General features: G+C 38.9%; 2 protein-coding genes and 1 long non-coding RNA gene across 9 annotated transcripts in view; 2 read left to right on the plus strand and 1 right to left on the minus strand.

Moving 5' to 3' along the window:
• The first annotated feature begins 658 nt into the window (after positions 1-658).
• LOC114568686 (uncharacterized) lies at positions 659-4445 on the plus strand. The gene is made up of 3 exons (XR_003694309.1): positions 659-788; positions 2183-2301; positions 3411-4445. It is a non-coding gene; the product is annotated as an uncharacterized LOC114568686 (long non-coding RNA).
• A 5881-nt stretch (positions 4446-10326) lies between these two features.
• On the plus strand, positions 10327-15669 carry zgc:114119 (Mediator of RNA polymerase II transcription subunit 30-like). 3 transcript variants are annotated; one of them, XM_028596945.1, is made up of 5 exons: positions 10327-10505; positions 11294-11524; positions 13096-13254; positions 13527-13616; positions 14760-15669. In XM_028596945.1, the coding sequence occupies exons 2-5, from the start codon at positions 11300-11302 to the stop codon at positions 14850-14852; spliced, it is 567 nt and encodes a 188-aa protein (XP_028452746.1). In that variant the 5' UTR covers positions 10327-10505; positions 11294-11299; the 3' UTR covers positions 14853-15669. The 3 variants fall into 3 exon arrangements, with proteins under 3 accessions (XP_028452746.1, XP_028452745.1, XP_028452744.1); XM_028596944.1 differs by having other exon boundaries at positions 11298-11524; positions 14757-15668; XM_028596943.1 differs by having other exon boundaries at positions 14757-15667.
• An 810-nt stretch (positions 15670-16479) lies between these two features.
• ext1c (exostoses (multiple) 1c) overlaps positions 16480-26766 on the minus strand; it is an 86246-nt gene continuing 75959 nt past the window's right edge. For all 5 annotated transcript variants that reach the window (XM_028596934.1, XM_028596933.1, XM_028596935.1 and 2 more), the window contains 8 exons: positions 23800-23919; positions 20684-20816; positions 20026-20144; positions 19782-19877; positions 19257-19343; positions 18986-19146; positions 17359-17530; positions 16480-17241 (listed from right to left, as the gene is read on the minus strand). In XM_028596934.1, the coding sequence (XP_028452735.1) occupies positions 17056-17241; positions 17359-17530; positions 18986-19146; positions 19257-19343; positions 19782-19877; positions 20026-20144; positions 20684-20816; positions 23800-23919 (1074 nt within the window). In that variant the 3' untranslated portion in view covers positions 16480-17055. The remainder of the gene's footprint in view (positions 17242-17358; positions 17531-18985; positions 19147-19256; positions 19344-19781; positions 19878-20025; positions 20145-20683; positions 20817-23799; positions 23920-26766) is intronic.

Genomic DNA, 26766 nt, shown 5'->3' on the forward strand with positions numbered 1-26766 from the left:
AAGGTTTGACATGTCACTGTTATGAATAAGTCTTATGTGTTAGTGAATGAAAACTTCTTTCCCTCTACAGTCAGCCCCACCCCCCCCCACCACCACCCCTAGTCACTGCACTTTGCATAAACCTTCATCCTGGACAATACATCTGCCCATTGCACAAACTATATATTTTTTTGCATTCTGCACTCAACCCATTCACCTTTTTCTTTTGCTAAACAGCTATTTTGTAATTATTTGTTTCTGTTTCTCTATTTATTGTTAATTTCATTATCATGTTTAATATGTTTGTTTATGTATGCACCAATCACCAAGGCACATTTCATGTTAGTGTAACTTATTGTGGCAATAAACATCGGCGGAGCGGGAGGGTGGCTAATTGGGCTTAAGCCCCGAATGTTTTGTCAAAAGCCCCGAATCTTTTAGGTTTTTTAAAATAACTTCAACTTTGTTTCATTTCCTCTCTCAGTCTTTGTGACTGGAGCGGCAAAAAATGAAGCAAAAGCTCTGTTACCGTGCGTGGTGGCGGACGGTAATGCATCGCGCATCACGCAGCTTGTTTGCCAACTGCCAATAAAAACTAACGAAGAAGAATATAAATCTTCTTCTCCGTCGTTAACTTGTCATCAGGGGCTGGCGCTGGCGGGCTGTTGTATGTTTCATAGGTGTCGCGAGCTTACTGCCTAACCGGCTTATAGTACAGAACAGGAACACTAGTAACCATAGTAACAGACCTCACCGGCCGGAGAGTGATTCAGAAGCAGCGTCAGACGAACCATGGACAAGTGGTGCAGGTTTGTGAATCCGCTGTTGTAACCCTTGAGTTAAGTTAAGCAGGGCTCTCAAGTGTCACAAATTGAGCGTGACAGTCACTCCTTTCAGTCTTTTGTCACACACTCCCGCCACACATTGTATTTCTCAGTGGGAAAACTATTTATAATAAATTGAATATGCTGCAGCGCCCAAAATGTCTCTGGCGCGCCGCTCTCACTATGGAACCGGCAGGAATCAAGTACGTCTCCCCTGGAGTTGTTAGTCGAGCCTGCCACTTTTCAGCCAATCCAAAAAAAGAAAGGGGCTACACAATAGCTAATAAGATTTAACGCAACAAATAATGAAAAAAAGCAAAGAGCAGCGTACAGACACTTCCCTAAATATTCGCTCATTCAGAGAGTCTGTCAGACGGTCTGAGACCTACCGTATCAGCAGAGCAGTCACGTAATGCACAGCAGATTATGGTGCAGGTAGATTATTTTCTGAAATAATTTGACTATTATAACTTTATTTTTCTCAAAATATCACGACTCCTCCAAAACTCAGATAACACAGATATATTTTGAATGTGCACAAAGTTTTGGACATGAGCAGAAATCTTGCTCAAACAAATCTGAAATATTACAGTCCAGGGGTTTAATAATTCATTAAAATGAATTAATTTATCATTGACGTGAATAATTGTCATATGCACATTTAAGGAGGTTACTTCCTCAACAAAAGATGCAAAAGAAAAGGGAAGAGTAAATGATGCCTCTACATGTGTGCTGACTCAGATATAATATGAAATCTGATCTACAGGAGAATAAATAGATGAAAGCAATACAGAATGCCTGAGAGCCTTACTTCCATATATTCCATTATGTTTTTATATTTGGATTATAATCTATGTTTACCTTTTTTACATAAAGATTTCCAGCATCAATTTATTCAGAAAAAGGTATAAATAGGTGCATACAAATTCACCAGAATGCAGGAAATGAAGAGTTTAATGCTCAAAATCTTCTGGGGGAGGACCCCCATACCCCCCCACATCATAAGTCACCATGCGGAAATTGAATTGTCAGTGCCATGTGTCAAATCTTTTGTTGTGTAAATCTGAGCAATTATTAATAATAACAAAAACACTACTAATAATATTAATGAAACACTCCTATTCCTTTGCATCCTTATGCATTCTATTATCTCAAACAGCCTGAAAAATAGTGCATTTAGCTGACGTAATTGGGAAAAAAATCTCCACCGGGGGAGCGTGTCCCCGGACCCCACTAGGTTTGGGCTAAGCCCCGAATGTTTGTATCGTCTGGCTCCGCCCCTGGCAATAAACCCTTTTCTGATTCTGATTCTGATACAATCCAAAGTTTCTTCTTTTAGATTTAGGTTTTTACATCTCCCCGTCAAATGTACTCAACAGCCAGTGAAGAGATTTTACCTGTGCACAGATGAATCCCAGCAGCGCCAGGAAAAACAGCCCTAGGACAAGATACTTCATGTTGGATGAAAGATGATTTCCTCTTGAAGACAAAAAGACAGGTGGAGATATCTTGCAAAAGCCTCACTGTTTTAACAGCTATTTAATCTTTCTTTTCTTTCAATCAATTTAATTTGTCACATGAAATTGCATGAGGTACAATTCCAGTCTGGCCCAGTCATACACTTACGTATCCTTGCCGAGAGTTCTGTAAAAAGTGTTTTTTTTTCCAGAGGCTGGCCTTTTATAAGGCATTCAGATTTTTCACCTGATACCTGTTCCAGGAAGCCTTTCCTCAGTCTCCACCCCGGCTGTGAACCACAAATGCAAAACCTCACACTGAGACAATTGAAACAAATCCAGATATCAATGTCAGAGATACTGGCTCTGCTGTCTTTGTTCAGCAAAGTGCCTCCAACTATCTAACTGCAGCTATTTGTGATTCTTTTATGGCTGTGATTGTCTGCAGAATCTAGTGAGAAACTTACTGATTATTACTTAAAGATAAGTAATATCCTGACTAGCTTCACCTTCTTGAATGAAGTGTAATATAAAGCAGAGTTCCACATTTAAATTGCATAGTGAAATGGCCCTCTTTAAAGCAGCTTTGGGGATCTTTATCCAAGTGAAAATATTTGTTACTGAAGAATAAATCAATACTCAGCTGATATCAAAACTTGGTAGTTGGACATTGATTCATACACCTGTTGCTGCATTTACAGTAAGCCACCAGTAAGCAGAGTCATGAGAAAAAAAACTAAAACTCAAACAGCCAACCAAAATGCAAACGGGGTGGCAGTTGCGACTCTGCCATGTCCATCAGCATGTAGGATTAATCCAGTTCTTTTGACATTTTCCCCAAGAGGTTCCCACCATTTAAAAAAAATATATACATTTAGAGTACTATTAATTACATGTCATATCCTGTGTTTATTTTGCTATTTGGAATTAAGATATAGTTTTGAAATCTGAAGCATGGCATTATACATAATTCATTGAGATTGTGTGAAACAGTCTTGATCAAAAGCAGAAAAGAGCTCAGTGCAAACAAAGCACTTCATAGCATTAATATGACACATGTATGACAGTCACAGTGAGAGCCATTAAATAAGAACCAATTTTTCTCTTGAGGAAAGGTGAATTTTTTTTTTTTTTTTTTTTACACTTTCAGGCCAATGCACCACAGATCAGAACAGAGATCGCAGGCACCAGGAGTTGACTGCAGGACCCGGACAAAGAGGCAGACATCGCAGCTGAAGTTGTCGTGGCTCCAGAGGACTTTGTGGGCTGCTGTGATGGAGTGATGGTACTTGTGTTACGTGAGGAGGTGGAAGGTGCAGGAAGTTTTTCGGTTACATGAGTAGAGGAATGGCCGGGCAGGGGTGTGGTTGCTGCTGCAGGTTGGGTGGCAGTTGGTTTGGTTTTGTTGCTGGACACTGTTGCATTTGTGGATGTTATAGGGTTCTCCTGTAAAAAATAAAAAATAAAAACTCTTTGCATTGCACAACAGATGTGATAAATCAGAGCACAGAGTATTTGGAAAAAAGCGAAAAAGAAAAAGAGCTATCTTCAGGATAAATACCGCTCGAAGTAAGCGAGAAAACATGTACCTTTGGTAAACCAACCCTTTAAGAAACAAAAATGTAACCATATAAATGATAAAAACCCGAAAAAAGCAGACAAACAGATGATACTGCCAGACATAATGATATTTATTTATAACAGTAATAAGAAGATGCGATACTACTGTTACTGTTACTATTTCCTGCTTGCATTATACTGTCAGTCAATGCCATAAAGCCGCAGCACACTGTCTCTGTGACAAATCATTCATTGCTACACCATGTAAAGATCAAGCACCTGCTTCTCCAGTACACAGTAGTCCCTTATGTACTCCAATGAATACATGAGGCATGAAGACTTGAACCTTGGTCAGGCCAGGTAGGTGGCTAGAGGCCTGCAGCACATCTCTGCCCTCAACTAATTGCACAGGATATGTGTCTCTGTTGTTTTTCATCTCCCCTTTAGTCCAAACCTACGCTTTATTTTCCCTGATAGATCATCTAGTTTATCTGGAAACAGGAGCACTCCCGTGGCTGACACCAAAGCTCCCTGCAGCAAAAGAAGGAATGAGTGACCAAGTGCAGGTCTAATTTATTCTGTTTTAGAATTATAGCAGTGGAGGAGCTATAAAAAAAAAAATGTCCTGGTCATAATTACGGAGATGTGGAACAGTTATGACATGACATGGTTAATAAAATGCATTGACTAACCCTCATAAGATTTTAAATTTGATGTTTTTTTTTTAAAGTAGTTACATATAATGAGCCAGTTTGTAGTAGTGTATTAGTGTAGTAAGTATTCAATGATTTTCTTTTCTTGTTTAGGGTTTTTTTTAATGGTTAAAAATGAACTACAAACACAAAATCAACTGTTTCCAAGGTCAAGAATGAACTTTCAATGTTCACTATTAAGTCAACATTGATAAGAAGTCCTTAAAGTGCTAAAGGAAAAGCTCCAGAACAGCTTTGACCTTGTGGTGACAACTATTTCCAAGGTCAAGAATGAATACTTATTATTTTCATACTCATTTGATCATTTATTTAATTTCTCTTCTTTAAGTGTTACGTTTTGCAAGAGAGATCTTTTGTTCCAAGCAGAAGAAATGTCTTGTTGTACCAAAGAAGCATTTTCATTTGTTTCATTTACCTCCATTTGCGTTTGAGACGCATTTGAATGTTTCATTCACCTCAGACTAATTTGACTGTGGCAAGATACTTAGTAGGTAAGGTACACTTAGGCAAGAAAAACAAAAGGCAGCTGTTCTTTGTGTTCAAAATCCTGATAAATCCACTGTCCAAACAGTGTCCACTACTCAGAGAGGCAGAACTGTTTTTTTTACCAATATGCAAAGTGTCCCTTACCTCAGTGCAGCCCAGTAATATGAAGGTCCAACAGACACAGAGGACAAGCATTCTTGTATTCCCCATCTTGGTCTTCAGTTGTTCTTTACGGCTGTCCCAACCTTTCTGTCTGTCCCTTTATACCTGCCAGCTCTCCATAACACTGATGCTGATAACTCTTAGTCGTCAGAGAGAGAAAAACAAATATATACTGTGCTCTGGAGCATTTCCAACTCGACCTGCAGTATGAATGATAAGAGAGAGCAGAGAAACAAATTGTGATTTGTAGATTAGAATCATGGCATGAGGAAAAAAGGCCTGTGTGTATCAGTCTTTCACTGTATTTTGTTAAATGTAGATCATACTGAATGTCTTCTCCAAAGCCAGGGTTACATTTTGTTTTTTTACTTACACCAATACATTCCCAGTTCAGCCCTGGAGATTAAAGCACACTGATGAAATGATGCTGAGGGCATTTGTGTCTGGGATTTGGACACCAAGGGCTGTCCCACATCATACATTACTGCCATATTACAGGAAATATTATATTACTTGGTGTGCTGTGCACCTTTATTTTTCAGTAGTTATGTGTAACACAACCAGATTTTATTCCTGTAAAAATCCTTGAGACCCTAAGCGTGCGTGGTTTTTGGACAAAACACTGCTACTGAGAGACTTTAAACTACTACTTTAGAGAGACTTTAAACACCATTTCATGGCTTTTTGGATGTACCTGCCCTGATACACACTGCCAATAAACTCTTTTAAAAACATCACACTGCACAAAAGTTGAAAACGCAACAAAGCAAAAAGGGAATTAAGTTGAAACAATTGACTTCACCAATAACATTATGTTCAAATATGATGGGCTTAAAGTGTCTTTAATCAATATTCTATTGTATTTGGTTTACCAGCCTGTAACTTTTCTGTTTCTGTTCACTCCCACTGCTCTCATAGTGTAGTTTTTGAGCCAACGCAGGTAACTATTTTCAGTAAAAAAAAATAAAAAATAATAATAATAATAAAAAACTTTGTTCCTTGTCTTGCTCTGATAAACTTTTTACTGTCCACTACCTGCCCAGCACCAAACAACCAAGGGGCAAAGTTTGCAACTAACGTTAACAATAAGCTAAGCTGGTCAAACCACAATTTTAAGTTACAAGACCTAACTCATAATAACAATAGCAAGATGATTTAAGTTAACCTGACTTAGAACTAAAACACTGATAGAGTTGCTGCAACAATGAGCAATGGATGACGTATGAAAGAGTCAAATGCAAGCATGGAACCTTTTGAAATCTATAAACTGAAGAACCCATTCCAAATTCCTCATTTATGTGCTGCTGTTTATTGTCATCAGTGTGTTTCTGTGTCTGTCATGCCTTCCTGCAAACCAAATCTCCCTCAGGATACTGTAAAGGTTCTGCAGTGAGCACACATAACCATTATGAAAATAGCGAAGTACATAAACAAATGGAGGGAGACTTGAAACTGCTCAGATATACTCGATGAAGAGAAATAAGACAACATTGGAAAATGTGGGCGGTAACCACAGAAACCTGTCAGAGGGTTGCTCTGATAACACCACAATTCTTCTCTGCATACTTTGACATTTTTCCCAACCCAAATGAACATAGTTCTGATTCAAATTTGGGGAATAAAGCACGTTTGATTGCACCTTGCCTGTTGACTAGCAGCTGATATGTTGGAATAACTGAAGCAAGCAGAATGGAATGTGCCACTGTGATGTTTGGCTTTTGATATCCAGATTTTACAAAAATACTTGAGGCAAAAACTGGCGTCTTATCACTTTCTAAGAGGCAAAGCAATGATGTGACAGCCTCGTTGCACTTGTGCATGAAATAATGATATTCTTGTTTCTACTGTCACTCAATATTCACATTACAAAAAATGATCAATTTTGGAATAACATTGTATACCAGTGTTTCCAGTTTTAACTTTGCAGTGTTTTACTTTAGAAAGATGTAATTCATCTTCCCATAAAACTTTAGCTTATCTATTTTTAAGTTAACAGACAATCCCATTTTCTTGGGTTAGAGATGACAGAGGGAAGGCTGCGACAGAGAGGCTTCAAGGGAAAAGTAAAGTAAAAAGTTACACAATTCTCACAAGAACTCTGTATAGCTTAAGTTATTTCAAGATTAAGATGACTACATTTGTCCACAAATGCAACCCACAAATTCACATATGCGACTATGTGTAAGTTCAGTCAAGAAGACCATCTTGTGTTATTCACTCATTCTCATTCTCATTGCCCTCTCTCTCTCTCTCTCTCTCTCTCTCTCTCTCTCTCTCTCTCTCTCTCTCTCTCTCTCCCACTTCTCCTGCTTCCTCTTATCAGCTGGTTAGGGGCATTTACTCTTTTAGTTTAACCAACCCGATTTAGGCACAATCTCTATCAGCCAATCACATCTTTGCGGCCAATATTGAAATGTTCTCCTCTCTCTTTCATTCCCTTTTTATTTATGCCCATCACACCAGTGTCTACTCCATGGGGGCATCTTACCCTACTCACGGCTTCTGGACTTTCTATAAAATACAATGATGTCACAATGGGAATTTGATGACTAAACATTGTTCTAATAGCCAAAGACTTTTCAGATTTATCATGTTATTGTGCATATAAATAATATAATAAATAATGAATCTCCTGATTGAACTTGGAACACACTTTTTTCTGATCATCGTCACACAACCTCAAGGACAGAGAGAGAAGTAAGCTTGTCCGCGTCGTTCTGGTATGAGATCACAGCCAAGCCTTTATGGTGCTTTATCAGCTGTGTTATCACTAAGCTGCATATTTCCTGGTATCAGTCATTTGCCTCTTTCAGATAACACTATGGCCCTTATCATCAGTACTACTGCGTATTTAATTTGTAAAACTATAATGTTTTCTTTCCCACGTACCTATTTGTAGGATTAGCTAAGGATCAATTTTTGAAGGTCCATGTCTTGCTCTGATATCGAAGATGGTATTAACCCTTTTTTTGTTACATGTTTTGTATGATGAGAGTTACTGATTGCATTATATAATGTTCGGTAAATTCATTGAGTTCAGCTATAAAGATGAGAGAAGGGGTCTTGTAGATATTTCATTAGATGCTCAGACAATCATGTTTATATAAACTCAATATTGCACAAAATAAAATGGGAGATGGAAGGAGGGATAACTATATCCGAGGAAGAATGGACAACAATATGGAGGTATCAATGGGAGTGTACCAGCTCACAGAAATGGAGGGAATTTGGCTGGAAAAACCTGATTAGGTTTTTTATCATGCCCTGTCAGAAGTCTCACTATGACAATAACCCCCCTATCTGTTGGAGGAACTGTGGAAATCAAAGTGCAGACCATTACCATGTTTTCTGGGACTGTCCTGTCATAAAGGACTATTGGAGAGAGATACACAAGGCTCTACAAGATATCTTTAAGCGTGAAATACCCTTTGAGAGTAAAACTATGCTCTTTGGATACATACCTGGGGAGTGGTCAAAAAGAGATAAACATTTAATAAATATCTTGTTGGTAGCCTGTAAAAAGAGTATTACCAGGAAATAGTTATCACAGGAGAGCCCAACTTTAAATATATGAATGGACATTACAATGTACATTTACAAAATGGAGAAGATAACAGCGTTTGTTAATCATAAAATGGAGAAATTTGTTTCATACTGGGAAAACTGGGTCATATATGTCACGCCTCGTAGACCTGATTTTCTTTTTTTCACAGACCAGTGATTATGCTGTATGGAAAGGATCACTCCCCACCTATACATAGTTTTTGCTTGTTTGTTTGCCTGTTTGCCTGTTTTCTCTTTTTTATTTTTATTTTGTTGATTTCCCTTTTCATGTTTTCAGATAAGAAAAGCTATTTTGGCACTTGGAGCAGACAACAGATGTAAGATATGTGGTTATAAGATGTATGTGATGAATATGAATGCCCGACTCTGAATGTCAATAAAAAATAAAAAATAAAATAAAAAATAAACTCAATATTGCAAAACTTTAGAGTACATGGTTGCAACAATGAGCAATGGATGATGTGTGAAAGAGTCAAATAAAAGCATGAAACGTTTATAAAACTAATAAACTAAAGAACCCATTCCAAACTCCTCATTTAGGTGATGTTGTACATTGTCATCAGTGTGTTCTTGTGTCTTTAATGCCTCCCTGCAAACCAAATCTCCCTCAGGATACTAACAAGGTCCAGGTTGACATTCTGCCAAGAGCACACAACCATTATGAAAATACCAAAGTACACAAACAAAAGGACGGAGACAGAAAAAAACTTCCAACAGTTCAGAGTCAAAACAGGGTATAGATGACTTATTGCAGTGACACAGAGCAGGGAAAAGTAAAATAGCTATGCTTCCACCTTCACAATCAATTTTTGCAGGGTTGTATTTATTTTCTATTCTTTGCACACTGCTTAATTTGGTCCAACCTTGGAGGAATTTGAAAATACTTTGGACACATAGAAATAATGTATTTCAAAACTAAACTGTATTGTCTTTAATTTTAATCAGATACTGCTACCTATTTGGGGATTTCCCTTGCATTTGTTAAGGTCAACAAAGGGCCTTTTAAACAGCACCTTTTCAAAAAACAAAATGTACTTCCTTAAAACGTCTTCCATGAGGGCAACCTTTGATCTTATGTAAACCATTGATAAAGTCAGCCATTCCGGTTTAACAAATAAAGAAAGCAGGTTAACACGTACATGATTTGCCATTTACAAATCTCGTAGGGCTGGCCAGACTTCAAGGCAAAGTCTCACTCATATGACCTTCATATAATCCTGAATGGTCTATTTTTATTATTAGTATGGCCTATTAGGGCAGGCTAATTCATGTAATTTCTACATTTTATTATGAGAAACAGAATAAAGTGTATATGATAAAACTAAAAGGCAATAATATTTAGTTTAGAAATACATTATTTCTGTGTCCAAGAAAAAAAAGTGTATCTGCATAAATATTCAATTATTGCTGCTTACACATGCATCAGTAATATTAATCCAATAATCCAATATGTAATAATTAAACACTGCATGCTTCCAAGATGTCTGTGTGATGTTAATAATATACAGTCTATGGTTCTAACCATAGACATAATATATTATGTATATGGTTCTAACACTGTCTCCATCTAGTGGTGGGAAATGTGTCCTGTGACCGGAAGTGACGCAATGATTAAAAACGTGCAGCGCTTTCTGAAAGAAATAAGTGGAAAGGTCTCATTATGTTTATTTTAAATAATAAATAAGCTAACGTTATTTACGCAACTACCAGAGCAAGCCGGACATATCTGGACAGCATTTAACAGAGGGAAGTTAATTTAGGTAAGCGGTTTTCTACTTTAGCCGCTAGTTAGTTAGCTGGCTAGCGGCTAACTAGCTAGCTAGCCTCTGTACGAGTCTTTACATTAACATCAGGCTGTTCAGTCTAGCCTGTTTAGCCTCCAAGGTTAGCTTTTGTCAGTCAGTAAAAACGCTGTGTTTATTTAGTATCTCGTTTATTTAGTGCATCCAAGAATAGACGTTTTGACATGACGTTTTTACAGTTTATGTTAACGTTAGCAAATAGAGTAACGTTACAGCAACGTTACATCGTCAGGAATTTATGTAAAATGATCATTTGGAAACTTTGAGTTAGTATTATTTTAGCTACTATAGTTATTATTAACGTTAATATTATACCTGACCATTGCGCATATTATATACTGAACTTTTGCACACCCAGATATAGAATATTTTGCACACCTTGCTCTAAACCGTACGGCCTTAAAACAGTTATATTGTACATATTTTTCATAGTGTCTTTTACGTATGTGTTATTGTACAATTTCTATTCTATATTTATGTTCTGACTGTTGCTGTACTTTGCTCTATTGTTTGTTGTTTCTTCTGTTTTCACATGTTTATTGTGCACCAAACACACTAAGTTAAAGTCCATGCAAGTGAAAACTTAGTTTGGCATCTCATTCTGATTCTGATTTTAATGAACTAACAGTTAGCTAGCTAGCTTGTGATGTGACGTGTGTGAGTCGCCCCATTTGTGACATCAGCACAAGTCAATGAATACTGGGTTCATAACATCACTATCATCTCTTTCCCACATATTTGCCTAGCTAGTGATGGCAGCCTCGTTACCTCAGAAGCCAGGGATGGCAGGGATGCCCTCTCAGCAGCAGCCCCACCTGCCCCCCAGTGCTGCCTCTGCTGCAAGTCAGCAGCCCATGCCCGCTCAGGGGGGTCTGAGGGAGATCTCCCCTGTTTTCCTCTGTCGGATTGGACAGGAGACAGTCCAGGACATTGTCACTCGCACCATGGAGATCTTCCAGATCACACGAGCTACGCAGGTACTGGACACTGTTAGCTAGCTAAAGATAATGTTTTGAAATGGCAGGGAATGTCAACCCCCCTTTTCTATGTGAGATGCTGTTAGGCTTTAGTTTTGTTTATTTGAGGGTCCCCATTAGCTGTGCCCTTTTTATTTGCATTCTGTGTGAAACTACTCATGACAAAAAAAGAAAGAAAAGTTTGATAAAATATATTGACGTGCAAAATAATCGCACAAACAAAAAGTCCCTGGTGTGTAAAGGTATTTAAGCACAGCTAGTCTTCCTGGGTCCACATTTAAAACCAGTCCACTCATGGTGTGAAAGCCAAGTTTTGCTAGCATCAGCACATACATTTCCTTATTGTGTAGGATCTACTGTTATAGTGATAGACCACATGGCTTACATTTCAGAAAAAAAACAGATTTTTCTTTTGTGAAGCCTGAGTTTTTATTGACAAAGTGTCAGAGATGTGTGTATTAAAACAGGTTAGCCTGTCTTGCTGTTGTATTGGACTGAGACTAATCCTTATTTTCTATTAGTTTTATTACTTATTTTTATATAGTTTTTCACCTCCTATTAGGGCTGGGCGATAAAACGATAACGATATGTATCGCGATAGACACATAATCAATATCAATAGAAAATGCACTTTGCACTATTTTATGACACTTTATTAAGCATTTCTGACTTATTCTTTAATTTTGCACCTTAATGTTAAGAGATAATTGTTAAGTGTTCATTGTGATTTTAGACCTGTTTACATTTTAATTATTTGAGTGTTTTCCATGGTTGTGTTGACATTTCTGCTTTTATAACTGAGGGGATTATAATCAGAGCAGGGTTAAGTTTAAAATAAAAATGTTTAAATTTAATATATTTTTCTCCTGGTCCTTATTTTAAATAGGTCATAAAAAATATCAATAATTATCGATATCGACCGATATGAAAAACTTATATCGTGATACAGTTTTCAACCATATCGCCCAGCCCTACCTCCTATAGATAGGACCGAATATTAGAATTCTGTTCTTTACTGATATCATAGATCACAATTTTAGTTTAACTTGTACTATCTAGTCTTTACTGTCTCCTTCCTCTGGTGTCTGTCAGTTTGCATTTGTCCCATCTTCCTTTCTGGCGTATCTGCTTGTCAGCATCTAGCCTACTCATCCGTCTATCTCCTCCTGATGTGCGTCTTTAATTGTCTCTCACTGTTTCTCAGTGTATCACTCACCTCTTCCAGCTTGCCCTTGTCCATTAAACTTTAGAAGTTTTTTTTTTTTTTTTTCCCTTCACCGAAAACTCAGTAGCACAGCAGTAGAGTAAAGAAGCAGCATGGACTCAAAAATTGTGTTGTCATGCATTTTTACCCAGGCTTGACCAATCACCATCCACATGTTCTTATATCTAATACACTATAAAAAAAACAAAAAACAAGCAGAGTGGGACATTCTGACAGTATCAGCCTTTTACTAAACAGGACAAATGAAAGAACAACAATTAAAGTGTATACTGTCTTCATATTAATAACCAACTAGTTTTGATATCTGCAGATTACTGATGAGCGACGCTGTGTGTCTTTGATGTAGCTTCCTAATGGTGTGACCCAGAGCCAGGCGATGTACCAGGACCGCTTTGGGAAGCTCCAGGAACACCTACGGCAGCTCGCCCTGCTGTTCAGAAAGCTGCGGCTCCTGTACGAACGCTGTGTGGAGATGACCTCTGACCTGCAGGAGGGGCCATCGGAGGTGAGGAAGGAGCCCTCTGCTTAGATGATGTTCATGCAGTTTTTTCTTTCAAATATTCTGTGTTTTTTAAAGGAAATAAATTATGAATATTGCTTGAAAACATGAACACTGAAAATGAGCTTTACTCTTTCTGTCCTTTTGATTAGGGCGTGATTGAATGCATTTGCAGAATTCCCCGTGGATCCACACCTAGGTTCTTTCAGGATCAAAACCTAAGGCAGTCATAGACAGGAGGGGGAAGAAACTGATTTGTATGTGTTCTGTGTCCTCAGCTTCTGCCATATGTTGGAGAGGAGCTGGTTTCTGTCAAAGTGGAGCCCTGCAGTTCTGCTGTCAACCAGGAGAGAAAAGAGGTTCTAGAGGTGCATTCCTGTTTTTCTTTTTGTCACAACTATCACACATCATTTCTGCATTGAAGTAGTGAGTGAAGTAGTGACAGCTACGCCTTGCTAGGTTGTTGTCAGGTTGCAATACAATTAGTAGTTTTCCTGACCTGCAGTAACCCAAGCTCTAATTAATAAAATACATGCATACCTGCAAACTAGTTGCTTTTTGGCAAAAATCGCCGTTTTGAATGGGAAAATGTCATCCACATGAATCTTGTAGATCCAAAGAGTTTTTATTTTGGGGGGTGTCCGAGTCCTGATGCTAATACTGCACCGGTGCCTTAACGACTGTTAGCTACCGGACCGAATTGCAACGTGGATTTCGGTGCCACTGAAATGCCTGCGCTTCTCTCTGATGCCCCGAAAAAGGACGTTAGAGGCAACCTAAACATCGCCGCATGTCACGCTAGTTAACAATACACCTGGCAGCAGGTAACGTTAGTCTAGCTGCTAGACCAAGCAAAAATATCTAGCATAATCTAAAGATCATTTAAGTCCAACATTTCTGCAACTATTTAAATTGTGTCAATCTACTGTTATTTGGGTGACACAATATTACTTCATGGCAGTTCAAGTTTTTGTGCTATTTGCTCTTAGAAATGCAAGTGGGATTCCCATTAGGTTTAGAAAGAACACTGAGCAAGACAAGATATTTAGCTTTTGAAAGTCCCATGCAAATGCCTCTAGGTGGCAGTGCTGACCTTGCTGGTGTGGATGGAACACAGAAACCATGCAAAGTGTGCAGCTTAAGTAAAGTTAAAATCAGGGTTGTTTTTGTAAATGTTAGACATTATTCTAGCGGGATGAAGATTTCAGTTTGTTTCGGAAATTGCCACCAGGCAGCCAGTGGCAGAATAGTGGAAAGGTTTGCCTAAAGCTGGTAGGCTTGTTTGTTTTATTAACATAGTAGCAAAGCAGTTAAAACTTTTTTTTTTTCTTTTACCCTTAAAATCCTCCAGCAGGTATTATCGTAAATAAGCCTCAATTATTGATAATGACTATAGTGAGTAAACTAGGTTCTGTCCTGAATGCTTGTGATTGTAAGAATGGTAAATGCGGAAGCTATGGTTCATGTGCTTTAAGGTATTTTACTATGTCCTCCTGCTTCACCTGCAGAAGGTACGCCAGAAGAACCAGGAGATGAAGGTTCTGATGGATCAGATGAGGAACCTGCTGTGGGACGTCAACGCCATGCTGACGCTCAGGAAATGACAGTTCCACCAGATCCTCTCTTTTTATGAGATACATTCCTCCACAGACACATGGACTGCCTAATGGCAAAGACCAGGTGAAATAAGGGAATTTCTGTTGGATTTGGATTATGGGACCTTTCACTTTGTGTGTTTTTTGTGTTGACACTTCATCACTGAAACTCACAAGTCACAGAAGAGCTTCTGCTGTTAAATATGTATCATATTGAAGTTGTTGAGGGGGAAACTATTATTTAGATAGGGTCATACTTAATGAAAGCTTAAAAAAGGGTAACCTGATACACTCCAAGGAATCATTCTCTTTTTGTAAGTGGCAGCTGACAGCCTAGTTTATGTTTGCCAAGTGCTCTACAACTGTTATCTTGCCAATGTGTTTATTCAAATAAGTTTATGGATTCCTGTTTTCGTACTGTTTAAGACTGGAAACCTGTATTGCCTCAGCTAAAAACAAAAAAAAGGTGTATTGATAGTGTTTAGCCCCTGGGTGCTGACTCGACACCAGACAGACTTGTATTCATGACTGTGTTTACCACAGGAACATTTGCCCTTATTATGTATTATGTCAGTTGTAAAAACACTAGTTCAGAATTCAAATCAGCCCCTTGGCAGCTATGTATCTCAGGTGCTTTGTACATAGGTGTGTGTGTTTGTGCATGTGCTTAATGAGATTAGCTTCTTGAGTGCTAGACAGCACACCTGTTTACCCTGAGGGGGTTGAGAATTGCTTGCCTGTGAATTTATTTTTGTAAACTGTGGGACAAAAGGTTGGCCTACTGGGTCATTTCAGTTTTCTATAAAATAAACTTTTTTTTTTTAAACAAAATTTCTAAACATATACTTTTAAGTCTTGCTTCTAGATAATAGACCAGCTAAGACTTTGCAGTATGCGCGTCATTGTTTCAATTCCAACCCTGAGGGCCAATGTGGGAATGCATAATCTCCTTCACAATTGAGATTGTATATAAGTACATCAAGGCATATCCACCAGCACATAATGATGCATGTTCTGACCCGGACCTTTTGTATTCATTTGTCTTTACACACTAACCGCTCATCTGTGTAGCGCTCCTACACATCAAGGCATCAAAGACACAGTCACAAAAACACTAAGGACATGTGATTGAGCAGCACTTTTGATTGCTGTAATTGTATTTAGAATCATTTTACAGCCAATTCAATCTGCCCAAAGGGTTTCTCCATCAAATTGATTGCTACAAAGATAAAATCTCAGGATTTTAGCTGTGTAAGGCACGCTAATACATGCTACACACTGTACACAGCACAAGTTATTAGTGTACCTGATGAGAAAATGTGCTTATCTCAGTTTATCTGAGCTGTATATGTTTACACAAAATGAACTGGGCTCATGGTAATTTCTGAACTGTGGAAATATTAAGTAGTAGTATGCTTAGTTGAGAGTAAAATTGAAACAATTAGTCAATTTGCAAAAAAAAATGTGATAACCGAAAATTGTTAGATTCACTAGTTCCTGCTTCTCAAATGTGGCTCAGTCACCACTGCTGAAAATAAATCTCCTGGACTGCTTCGAATAGAGCGTGTGTGCCAAGTAAAGGGGAAAAGAAAACTACTGTAAGTGCAGCGTCATGCCAGAATTTGCATTTATAAATCATTTTTATTGGTTTTACAGTTAGCATTTTGATGAGAATTGATCTGTTTCCATGGCAACAGTCCCTGCAAGTAACGATGAGACACCATTTGGCAGATGGAGTGCATGGTGGCACCAATACCAGTCCCTTCTGGCATTAGTTTGAGCCATTTTCTTGTCATTGTCACAGCAATAGCACTGACATTTGAAGTGTTCACAGTGCTCCTTTTTTTTTTTTTACTGTCCAATAGAGATTGCCCTTTGTCAGTGGGAAGCCCAATCACAGGGACTCTTTCAAGGCCCCTAAATGTCCTCCTTTGTGTTCTTACCAGACTCACGGAGGTGGGAGAATCATTTGAAGCTCCTTTCAAACTTGTATAGGCCCTTTCCTCTATATTTATATGTATACAGTCCACCAGGGTCTGTCTCATGATTATACTTTGTCCATGTCACAAATGGACCACACTGGCACTTTGTCCACATCCCAGACAGTCCCATCTTGACTGTCCACAACTAAATGGTCTATTTATCTGTCAAAAAGGCCATTAGACCAGACCTTCATGCTTCCCAGCCTTTCTGTCCATTTTGTCCATCATTTTCATGCTCTCTCCAGGTCTTTGTACTTCTTGCGGAGGACAGACACTTGATCTTTGAAGAGCACAGGGTCAAGGCGAAACTGAGAGTGGACCAGAGGCATGTAGCCAAACCAGTTGGCGAAGGTGTTGACACACTCCTGCCGCTGGCTGAAGTGCTCCGGGTTGGCCCAGGGGACACTTTTTGTACCCTGAGAGGTAGACAAAGACACGGTCATTTATCTTCCAGCACTGATCTGCCATTGGAGTCAACAGCATCCACAGACTACAGCATTAAACACAAGTTTGAAAGACAAATGGCTACCTACCTGTGGACTGGGCAACTCTTTGTACTGCTTCCTTTGAGCCACTTTGATTGGTGGCAGGTGGGTTACAGCAGAGACCAGGAAGTTCATCAGGATGTCCTCACAGTTGGAGCTGCGATCCACCAGAGTCCGCAGAGACTGGGGCAGGTAGTGGGAGAACAGGTAGTGGTAGTACCTGTGGGGCAGGGAAAGTGTTATACAGGCATGTGTATAATGATATTAAAATATAAAAGAATGGATAGGACATTTGCAAGGATATTCTTAATGAGAGCAAACAGGTTGCAGACATTGGATCAGCCTTATTATCACTTCCAATAACTAACATGGAGATCAGTGGTTCAACTCGCACCACAAAAAGAAACGCAAAGCACATAAACATAAACTCATACAAATTCACATAGTCATACAAATTCAAAATAGAAATTTGAAGAAGCATGACGTCAAAGGCTTGCCGATGACCCAGGTTTCTCAAACAAAAAAAGACTGTGCTGGGTTCAAAAGTTAATTTATAATAATCTGTATCTTCCAGGATTTCTACCTCCTGACCATTGAGCAGGAGGTAGGAGGTTTTTTAAACTGCATGTAAACGCGTGTTGCCAGGGGTAGGGCGGTCCGAAATCAATACACATTATCATTTTTAAAATTTAAAAATGATTAACTTCAGGTTCATGGAGACATGATAAAAGTAGTATTTAAAAAAAATCTCTGGCCTCTATTACACATTGTTCTATTATTCATCTTGCAGGAATATTTTGCCACATGTCAACAGTGTGCAAAACCTGATGTTCTGTCTCACTATTATCAGTCTCTAATCACAATTTTAGCCTCTTAGACAAGAACAGCTAAGCATGTATCTGAAAATGTATTGTACAGAATAAAGAGATCTCTGCAATCTAATATATCATAGGTGGAGGGCAGACAGCAGCACCTGTTTGGTAACAGACATGGTAGAATCTACAGAAACGAGTAGATGGTGTGATGTATGGTGATGATATGTATCTGGGACAAGTTAACCATTTCACCACTATTGGGATTTGATATTTATAGTGCACAACAAACTCAACCCCTGTGATACAATGCATATGTTCTCCATAACTTCAGTTTTCAAGACTGGAGATTTTACTGAAGTGCTTTTCATTCAGCTGCTAATTATTTTAATAATTGCATGTGTCAGAGTTGGCACCTGTGGGTTTTCTCCGACAGAACAGAAGACATGCATGTGGTAATGTTGACTAATTGCCCGTAGGTGTGAGTAGGAGCGCCAATGGCTGCCTCTAACCCTGTGATAGTCTGGCGACCTGTCCAGTGTGTACCCTGCCTCTCGCCCAATGTCACCTGGGATCGGCTCCAGCCCCCCCAGCGACCCTGATTAGTATAAGCAGTTACAGATAATGGATGAAAAATGTGTTTTCATAGTAACTGATGACAAAAATGACCTTTTTCTCTCAAAATATGGCAAGGTTTCAACAGCTGTTATAGTGGCCTGCCTGTGGAGTAGTTACATTCATATTGTATAAGAGCTCACAGAGCAGCTAGTATGGCTGTAGACAGGTTGTAGTAGTCTTATTTATACTTGTTTTAATAATAATTAAAAACATTAAGAGGGAAAATATACAGTCTGTTGGTGTACCTGTGATAGAAGGCAGCTCCAGTCAGGACGATGGAGTAGTCGTTGGTCCATTTGGAGGTGTAGCCCCAGGCGTGCTTCAGGGGATCCCAGAAGTGGCTCCTGGGAGGGTAGCCCACGATCCGTTCAGGGAAGCTCCGCCACACCAAGAAGGCAAAGTTCACCTGCAAGTACACACATGGAACACTTATATATTGTTGCTACTTTTTCAGGAATATTGATTTTTATGTGTGTGTAGTTCTGCTGTGTTTATTACTAACACATGTACACGCACCTCACTGGTCAGCAGGACTGTATCCTCGTCCAGACTCAGCACTGCTTCTGTCTCTATGGCAACATGAGGTAGGAACCGACTAGTGGTCTGAGAGAGAAATACAATAGTAAATACCTGGTACTGTAGGCTATACAGTATGTTGTCTGGCCTGTGTTTAGAGAGATTATGAGAATGAGTGAGAGATGATGATGTTACAGTGAATCATGTTGAGTGAATCACTATAGATTTTTTGCCTTGGGAAAAAAAAAAAAAAAAAAAAAAAAAAAAAAGACAGCGAGGGAGACGGAGAAGAAATGTTGAGGATGAGTGACATTTATGAAACAGAACGCTACACGGATCGGTGGACATGTCAGATGTACATGTTTAGAAGAGAGACAGAGAAAAATAGACATCAAGGAGAAGGACCAGAGAAATGCAGTAACAGAGATAGAGACTGAAGGAAAGAAAGATACATAAACAGACCGAGCGACTGACAGTTTGTCATGCTGTCACTCAGGCGTCAGTGTGAGTGGCTTTGGCTCTCACCTTCCTCCTGCCGTCTGTCACAGTGAGGGGGACGGGCATGGGAGGCCATTTGCTCCGAATGGGTGGCGGCTTCTCGCTGTTCCAGAGAATGATGATCTGGAAGTGGCAGGTGAAAGGAATTTTACACAACACATACAGAGATAGATGCATTAGACTGATCAGAAATGGCTGCCGACATTGATGTTTGGTAAACGTATGCTTCCTTTTTCTTTTATTTGTGGCTACATTATATTTAATTCCGTACCTGCGAGCAGTATTTTGACTTGGAGACCACCTGAAGCAGCTTCATGATTGGCTGAGACTGGGAAACCAATGGGGAAACAGCATGGATGACAGCAGTGAACTCTTGACCTGGGCTGACTCCTGAAAAAGGTTATGAAAAAAATAATAGAAGGTTACCTGTTTGAATATTTATTAGGTGCTCTTTGGTACAAGAAACATATAATAGTGTATCTGTGTAAGTCCATCAAGGATCATCAGAAGAATTTAAAACAGCCATGTGTAGATTTTGAAAATTCACATTTATGGCACCCCATACAGGTGGTATCAAAAATGCATTGTGCTAGAGAGCAATAGACTGCATCAAATTTTGCCAGGATTGTCCCAATTTTAAAACAAAAATGCATGCTGTCAGAATTAGTTAAAAAATGTCATTAATGTACACTGAGTGGCTTTAAAACAATTTAAATAATAAACCTTATTTGTAACATTTGAGCATGATTGCAAAATTCTAACTATCACAGACAAAGACTTCAGTAAATTTTTTATTATGACTTGCTGGTTGAGTGTTGATTGCTGATCTCTACCTCCACAGCTCTGACATACTAGTCTCATCAACATCCCTGATGTGCAATCAGGATTTGCATGTTGTGCAGACTCATTTGAATTAAGAGTGTGTTTACCTAATCCCAGGTAGTAGAAAGGGAAATGTGCGAGGTGAGTGGAGTACTCTGGTAGGACCAGCAGACCTCCTGGTAGAGAGTTCCACATATACTTGTTCCTCGATATGTGAGAAAACACGCGGTCCTTAATGATCTGCGAAGGGAAAAAGGACAAAGTTGGATAAAGGTTGCAATGTGCGAAGCAGAGAGAACATGTTCATTTTGTGTTGTAAAGTGGCTGTTGTGCTCATCTAGTATAAGCCTGCACCAGATTCCTTCCGTCTAAGCCGGTGGATGAGAGTCTTGGAGCTTAATGTAAACTCTACTGCAATTCAAGACCTGACACACTTGTATTTGCATATTAAAGCAACCTTGAATGAAAAGCCATGTGTACTTCCCATTTTACACCAACGGGAGGTGTCCACACAGCAACACCAGCCCTCTGCCTCACTGACCTCAGGCTGACTGCACAGCTGTCTCCCATGGGGAGAGGTTCCCCCCTGCATGCTGTAAGTTTATAAGCAGCTTATCACCAACCTCCAGAACCTCTTCTTTATTATCTCTAGCATAAATCCCCAGCAGCAAATACACCAGGGGCTGCCAGACTTGCCTTTATAAACATCAGAGTCCAAAGCCTACCACTCACTGTGTGATTTCTTCAGATTTCAGAGGGGTTAAATCTGTTGTTTCCCCACATTTTCGTATGTGCTAAATTTGACACTGGCACGGTGTGCAAAAACTGCTCGTATTAGGAGGTTGTTATTTATTTTCATGTCTCGTCTAACCCTTGGGCTAACCTTCAAATGACATTCTCTTAGCTGCAGCAACTACCTTTGAAGTGCATTTCTTCACTGCTTCTCTTAAGACGGAAGGCTAAAACAAAAGATGGACAGGGAAATATATACGTATGAGCAAAACGGGATGCTAGATCTGTGAAGAGCAGGGAAAATAACCTAAGCAGCTGTGTGTTTCTGCTGTATATTGCAATGACTCTTTCAGAAGATGAACCTATAGCAGTGAAGGCACATATCTCACAGTCTGATAATAGCAAGCAGTGAGGCAGAAACTGGCAGGTTGAGACAGATATTTGCAACATAATGACATATTATTTCTATACATTAGGGGATTTCTCTGGGAGTTCAGGCACATCGGATGTGGACAGCTTTGAAATGTTCTCGAGACCTACAGTACAATCAGAGCTGAGATAGTGAAAGAGTTGAAATGTAGAGCATGGGCCAAGGTCCAACCCCATAATCATAATGATAGAAGGGTGGTTTGATTCAAATGTGAAAAGCCTTTCTGAAAGGACTGATGATAGCACACAGGCAGTGAACCGCAGAGATGTAGCAACTGTGGCTGTGTTCAAAAGAAAACGTGCTTACAGCAGTGGCTTCTTTTTGTAGATGTTTTCACTGGATGTTGCTGCACGTTCCTCAACTTCCCTGAATTGTATGGTAGCAGAAATGCTGAGTATTCAGAGTTATACAACATTTCAATTAGTTTCCTAGTCAATACTCAGCAGCCAAAAGCAACATTATCCAAAAGTATCTGTTGGAGATGGACAGAAGTCCTAGTGGGTCGAAGCTAAGATTTGGTATGATACTGTCAAAGTTGTACTGATATATTACTAGAGTTAAGGCAAGCATTTAAAACCATTAATGAGTTCAGTTTTGGTTAACTTTCACAGACCGTCTCAACAGTGCAATAGTGACATTGCAGCTATTTTGCAGTTGCTTTTTTTGGACTGCTCCGAGACAGGGGTGCTACAGGAGCAAGGCATTGCAAAGCCATCAAAGATCTGGCAGAATAATCAGAAAAAGATAGCTTCTTGTAGTGGTTGAGGAGGAAGCCGAAGAGTTGGGGGCCAGATATCACCTAGGGTATCAGCAGGGGGTGGCTGGGAGAAATCCCTCCGCCACCAGGAGATGTACTGGTGTAAAAGAGCGAAACGTCTGTGAATGGTGGCCCCAGCTGATGACCCGTTAAGGTCTGGTACAGGTGTTTGATCTGTCTCCCCCAGAAGGCTTCACTAGAGGTCTGTTCTCCAAGGCACCAAGGTGTTTGAAAATCAAAGATGTGTGCTCTAGAAATTTGAAGTGCACAATGGGTGTACCTCAAGGATCTGTGTTAGGCCCACTACTTTTTAGTCATAGAGTAGAGGTACAACTATATGCCGACGACACTGTTCTATACACACATGCTACATCATCTCAGCTACCAGCTGAGAAACTAGCCAGTGCCCTGGATGGAGTGGTCAAGTTGTTTGGTAGCTTTAAAGCTAATCTAAAAAAATCACTTAAAAATCTCCCAACAATGCACGCACACTGTTAGTTAATCACTCCTCACAACTTTTAGTCTTCTCTCCAGTGGGGCTGATGGTTTGATTTATTGGTTTATTTAGAAGTTGTGTGTGTGTGTGTGTGTGTGTGTGTGTGTGTGTGTGTGTGTGTGTGTGTGTGTGTGTGTGTGTGTGTGTGTGTGTGTGTGTGTGTGTGTGTGCATGCGTGCGTGCGTGTGTGTGTGCGTGCGTGCGTGTATGAATGGGGGGGTTGTGTTGTGTGCTGTGCATACCGCTGCACCCCTTGATCATGTGGTGCATGCGTGTGTACCTGTGATTCAAAATGTAATATACTGCTATTTGTTTCTTGTTTCTTACTTATTGTGCGATGTTTGATTTTTAAAATGTATTTGTATTTGTGCTTCCTGTGGGACTGCAGACGTAAATAAGCCTAAGGCTAACTCTATGGGAATGCATCAAATGGTTACATTTATGTTTTAATTGCACATTGTCCCCTAAAAATAAAATTGAAATTGAGGTGCGTCAGGCAGTAATGCCCTGCAGGTAGACCAGCAACCTGTATCTCAAACTGAATTTCCCCCTTTCCAATAAGTAATTTTTGATTGAAATAATGTACAATCCTAAGATAAAGAATGACCTGCTGGGGCGAGAAATGGCACAGCACAGAACAAAATACCGCCAGCATGTTGCCAGCTGTCTAGGATGTTAGAGGTTAGCTCATCAGATACAGTAGTTTACCAACTAGCCCTGCAAGTAGTCACTGCGTCACCGAGCTTCTAGAGCCACATAAAGCTTTCTGTGACAGGGCCTTTATTGCTGAGTGTGTGTTAAGGCTGACCTCCAGTGTGGTGAGGACTATCTTGTCCACAGAGGAAAAGTAGGCTTCCCACAGCATCTGGGTCCTCTGTCTGAGGGCTAGGACTCTCTCATTCCCTACTGCTCTCACTGTGGATGGCACCTGAAGACAAAAGATGAGAAGAGTAAAACATCCAGACAGGGAAAAAAACATTAAAAAAAGAAGAACAGAGAAGCGCTTAACTTTGTTTGTTGTTTTTAAAGCAAGTTCTGTCTCTTAAAATAGACTAGATAAAAGAAAAAGAAGGAAATAGCATTTAAGTGATCAAAACTGTGTAAACTGAATTGAGTGGTTGCTTAATTTGGCAACCTAAAAAAAAACCACATTTGACACAGAGCTGATTTGGGGTGTGTTGTTCGGATAATGAGACCTTAATTAGTAAAGACCACATTTGGGGGTTTCAAGGGAATCACCAAAATTGATTTAATCACTTAGAGAGTTAAGCTCAGCAGCTCAGTGCAAGTGGAAGAAAGCCATGCTGAACTGAGAAGTGGGAGCGGTTGACTCCTTTGAACCCTTTTGTCTTCACACAGCTAACACATTTTCTAATGAGCGCCAGTTAAAGAAGCAAAGAGGCCACTAAATCTCTTTTTCTCTCTTGTTCTTTTAAATTCTTGTCCTTGTTTTTTCAACCTTTCAGTTTCTCTTCACATACCTCCTTCCTCTACATTTTACTACATCACCTTTCTCCCCCTTTCTCTTTCTCCCCCTCCTTCCTACTTTCTCCCTTCTTTAGTACATCTGAAGGCCTCGTCCTCGCTTTGTCTGAAGTGTCTGCCCTCAATCAGCCTCTTCTGCAAAAACGTAACACTCCTTAACCTCAGATCACAGACCGTGTGAATATTTGTGTGCATATTATATAGTTTTGCAGGTGGGCAGAAATGCCACTGATGAGGTCAGTCACATTCTGCCCTAATTTGAAAATGTCTCTCCTGCTCTGAGCTCTCAGGGGCTTGTTCCTGATCATTAGCTGAATGCCAATTCATGTCCTCTATTGGTGGAAATCAATGCAGAGGAGACATGATGTATTTTGTCTGAGGGAGAGAGATAAAGGTTGTAATTGAGAGTGAACCGGCTTTGCTTGCTCATTGTGTTTGTTTGTGTGTCTGTGTGGGACGAGACACATACACACAGGATGAGAGAGTGAGCGCTTTTGAACTGAAGCTGGATTAAGGTCTCTATGGGTGTTTAATCTCAAATGGCCCTAACCTGTACCTGTTTGATACAGGTAATAGAGAGTCTCTGTTTCACTTTCGCTTCTGTTACTCAATGCAATCTCAGCATTTCTTTCTTTCATCGGTCTCTCTGAAAAAAAGTGAAGTGCTCTCCTGTGGTTTACTTTCCATAATCTTAAACAAATCGCCATCCACTACAGTAGTTGTAGTAGAAATTGAAATCGTTGGCATTTAAACAAAGTTAAATACTTTGGGAGCACACAGCCTTACATAGTGGATGTTTCCCAGTAACTACTGTATGTGTACATTTAACCCAAGATAAAGCTTCTATATGCTTAGCACTGATGTAAGGTGGACAATATTTATATTGATTCTGCGTAAAATAACTCAATAGAGATCATTATTATTATTATTATTCACTTTTTTCAACATACTATACCATGAAATTATCACTTTTTTGACATACAGTACTATACTATGACTTTGTTATAACATTTTCTGACATATATATATATATATATATATATATATATATATATATACATATATACAATGACTTTTTTGTCACTTTTCGACATACTATACAATTACCTTTTTTGACATTTTTGACATATATACTTTATATATATATATACTATGACTTTTTTATATACTATACTATGATTTTTTAAAACATTAAATACTGTGACTTTTTTCAACATACTATACTATGAGTTTATCACTTCTTTGACATATATACAGTATATATATACTATGACTTTTTTATATACTATACTATGATTTTTTTAAACATTAAATACTGTGACTTTTTTCAACATACTATACTATGACTTTTAATCACTTCTTTTCGACATACTATACTATGACTTTGTTATCAGTTTTTTTTATATACTATACCATGATTTTATCACTATACTCACTATACTATGACTATTCATGACATACTATACTACGAATTTTTTCAACATACAATACTATGACTTTTTTCAATATACTATACCATGACTTTTTTTTTTACATACTATACTAAGACTTTTTTCGACATACCATACTATGACTTTTGTCAACATACTACACTAGGACTTTTTGACATACTATACTATGACATTTGTATCACTTTTTTCGACATATTATGTACCTTGACTTTTTTTTTTTTACATACCATACTATGACTTTTTCGACATACTATGCTATTACTGTTATCAAGTTGATGCTTCCCTGTTTCATGATGTTTTTTTGACACACAATACTATAACTTTTTTATCACTTCTCTTGGAGATACTATACTATGACGTTTTTCGACATACTATACTATGACTTTTATCACTTTTTTCAACATCACATACTTTTACTTTTTAATGGTTTTTTTTGACTTACTATGCTGTTTTCAACATTGATTATTTTGTGGCATACTTAATTGTCACTGCAGAGTCTAGCGCAGATTCAATACCCAGTCCAGGCTGGCCCTTTTCATGAGGTTTTTTTCGACATACAATACTGTAATTTTTTCAACACATAATACTCTAACTTTGTCTTTTTTTGACATACTATCTTATCACTGTTTTCAACATAACCTCTTTAGTGGCACACTGGCTCAGTGGTTTGCACTGCTGCCAGCAAAAAACCAGCAAGTACCTTTTGCAGCGATGTGACCCAGTTTCGATACCCCGACAAGTCCTTTCATGATGTTTTTTTCAACATACTATGACTTTTTTTGATCATTTTTTTTGACAAACTATTCTATCACTTTTTTATCACTTTTTTCAACATACTA

Source organism: Perca flavescens, chromosome 14, assembly GCF_004354835.1.
Source record: "Perca flavescens isolate YP-PL-M2 chromosome 14, PFLA_1.0, whole genome shotgun sequence".
In the NCBI taxonomy this organism is placed as follows: Eukaryota; Metazoa; Chordata; class Actinopteri; order Perciformes; family Percidae; genus Perca; species Perca flavescens.

Bases quoted from the DNA above. Each gene is read 5' to 3' on its own strand.
- zgc:114119 (XM_028596944.1), top strand. From the start codon at position 11,300: ATGGCAGCCTCGTTACCTCAGAAGCCAGGGATGGCAGGGATGCCCTCT. The intron at 13,255-13,526 runs GTGAGGAAGGAG...CTGTGTCCTCAG, and splicing joins TGCAGGAGGGGCCATCGGAG to CTTCTGCCATATGTTGGAGA. The intron at 13,617-14,756 runs GTGCATTCCTGT...CTTCACCTGCAG, and splicing joins AGAGAAAAGAGGTTCTAGAG to AAGGTACGCCAGAAGAACCA.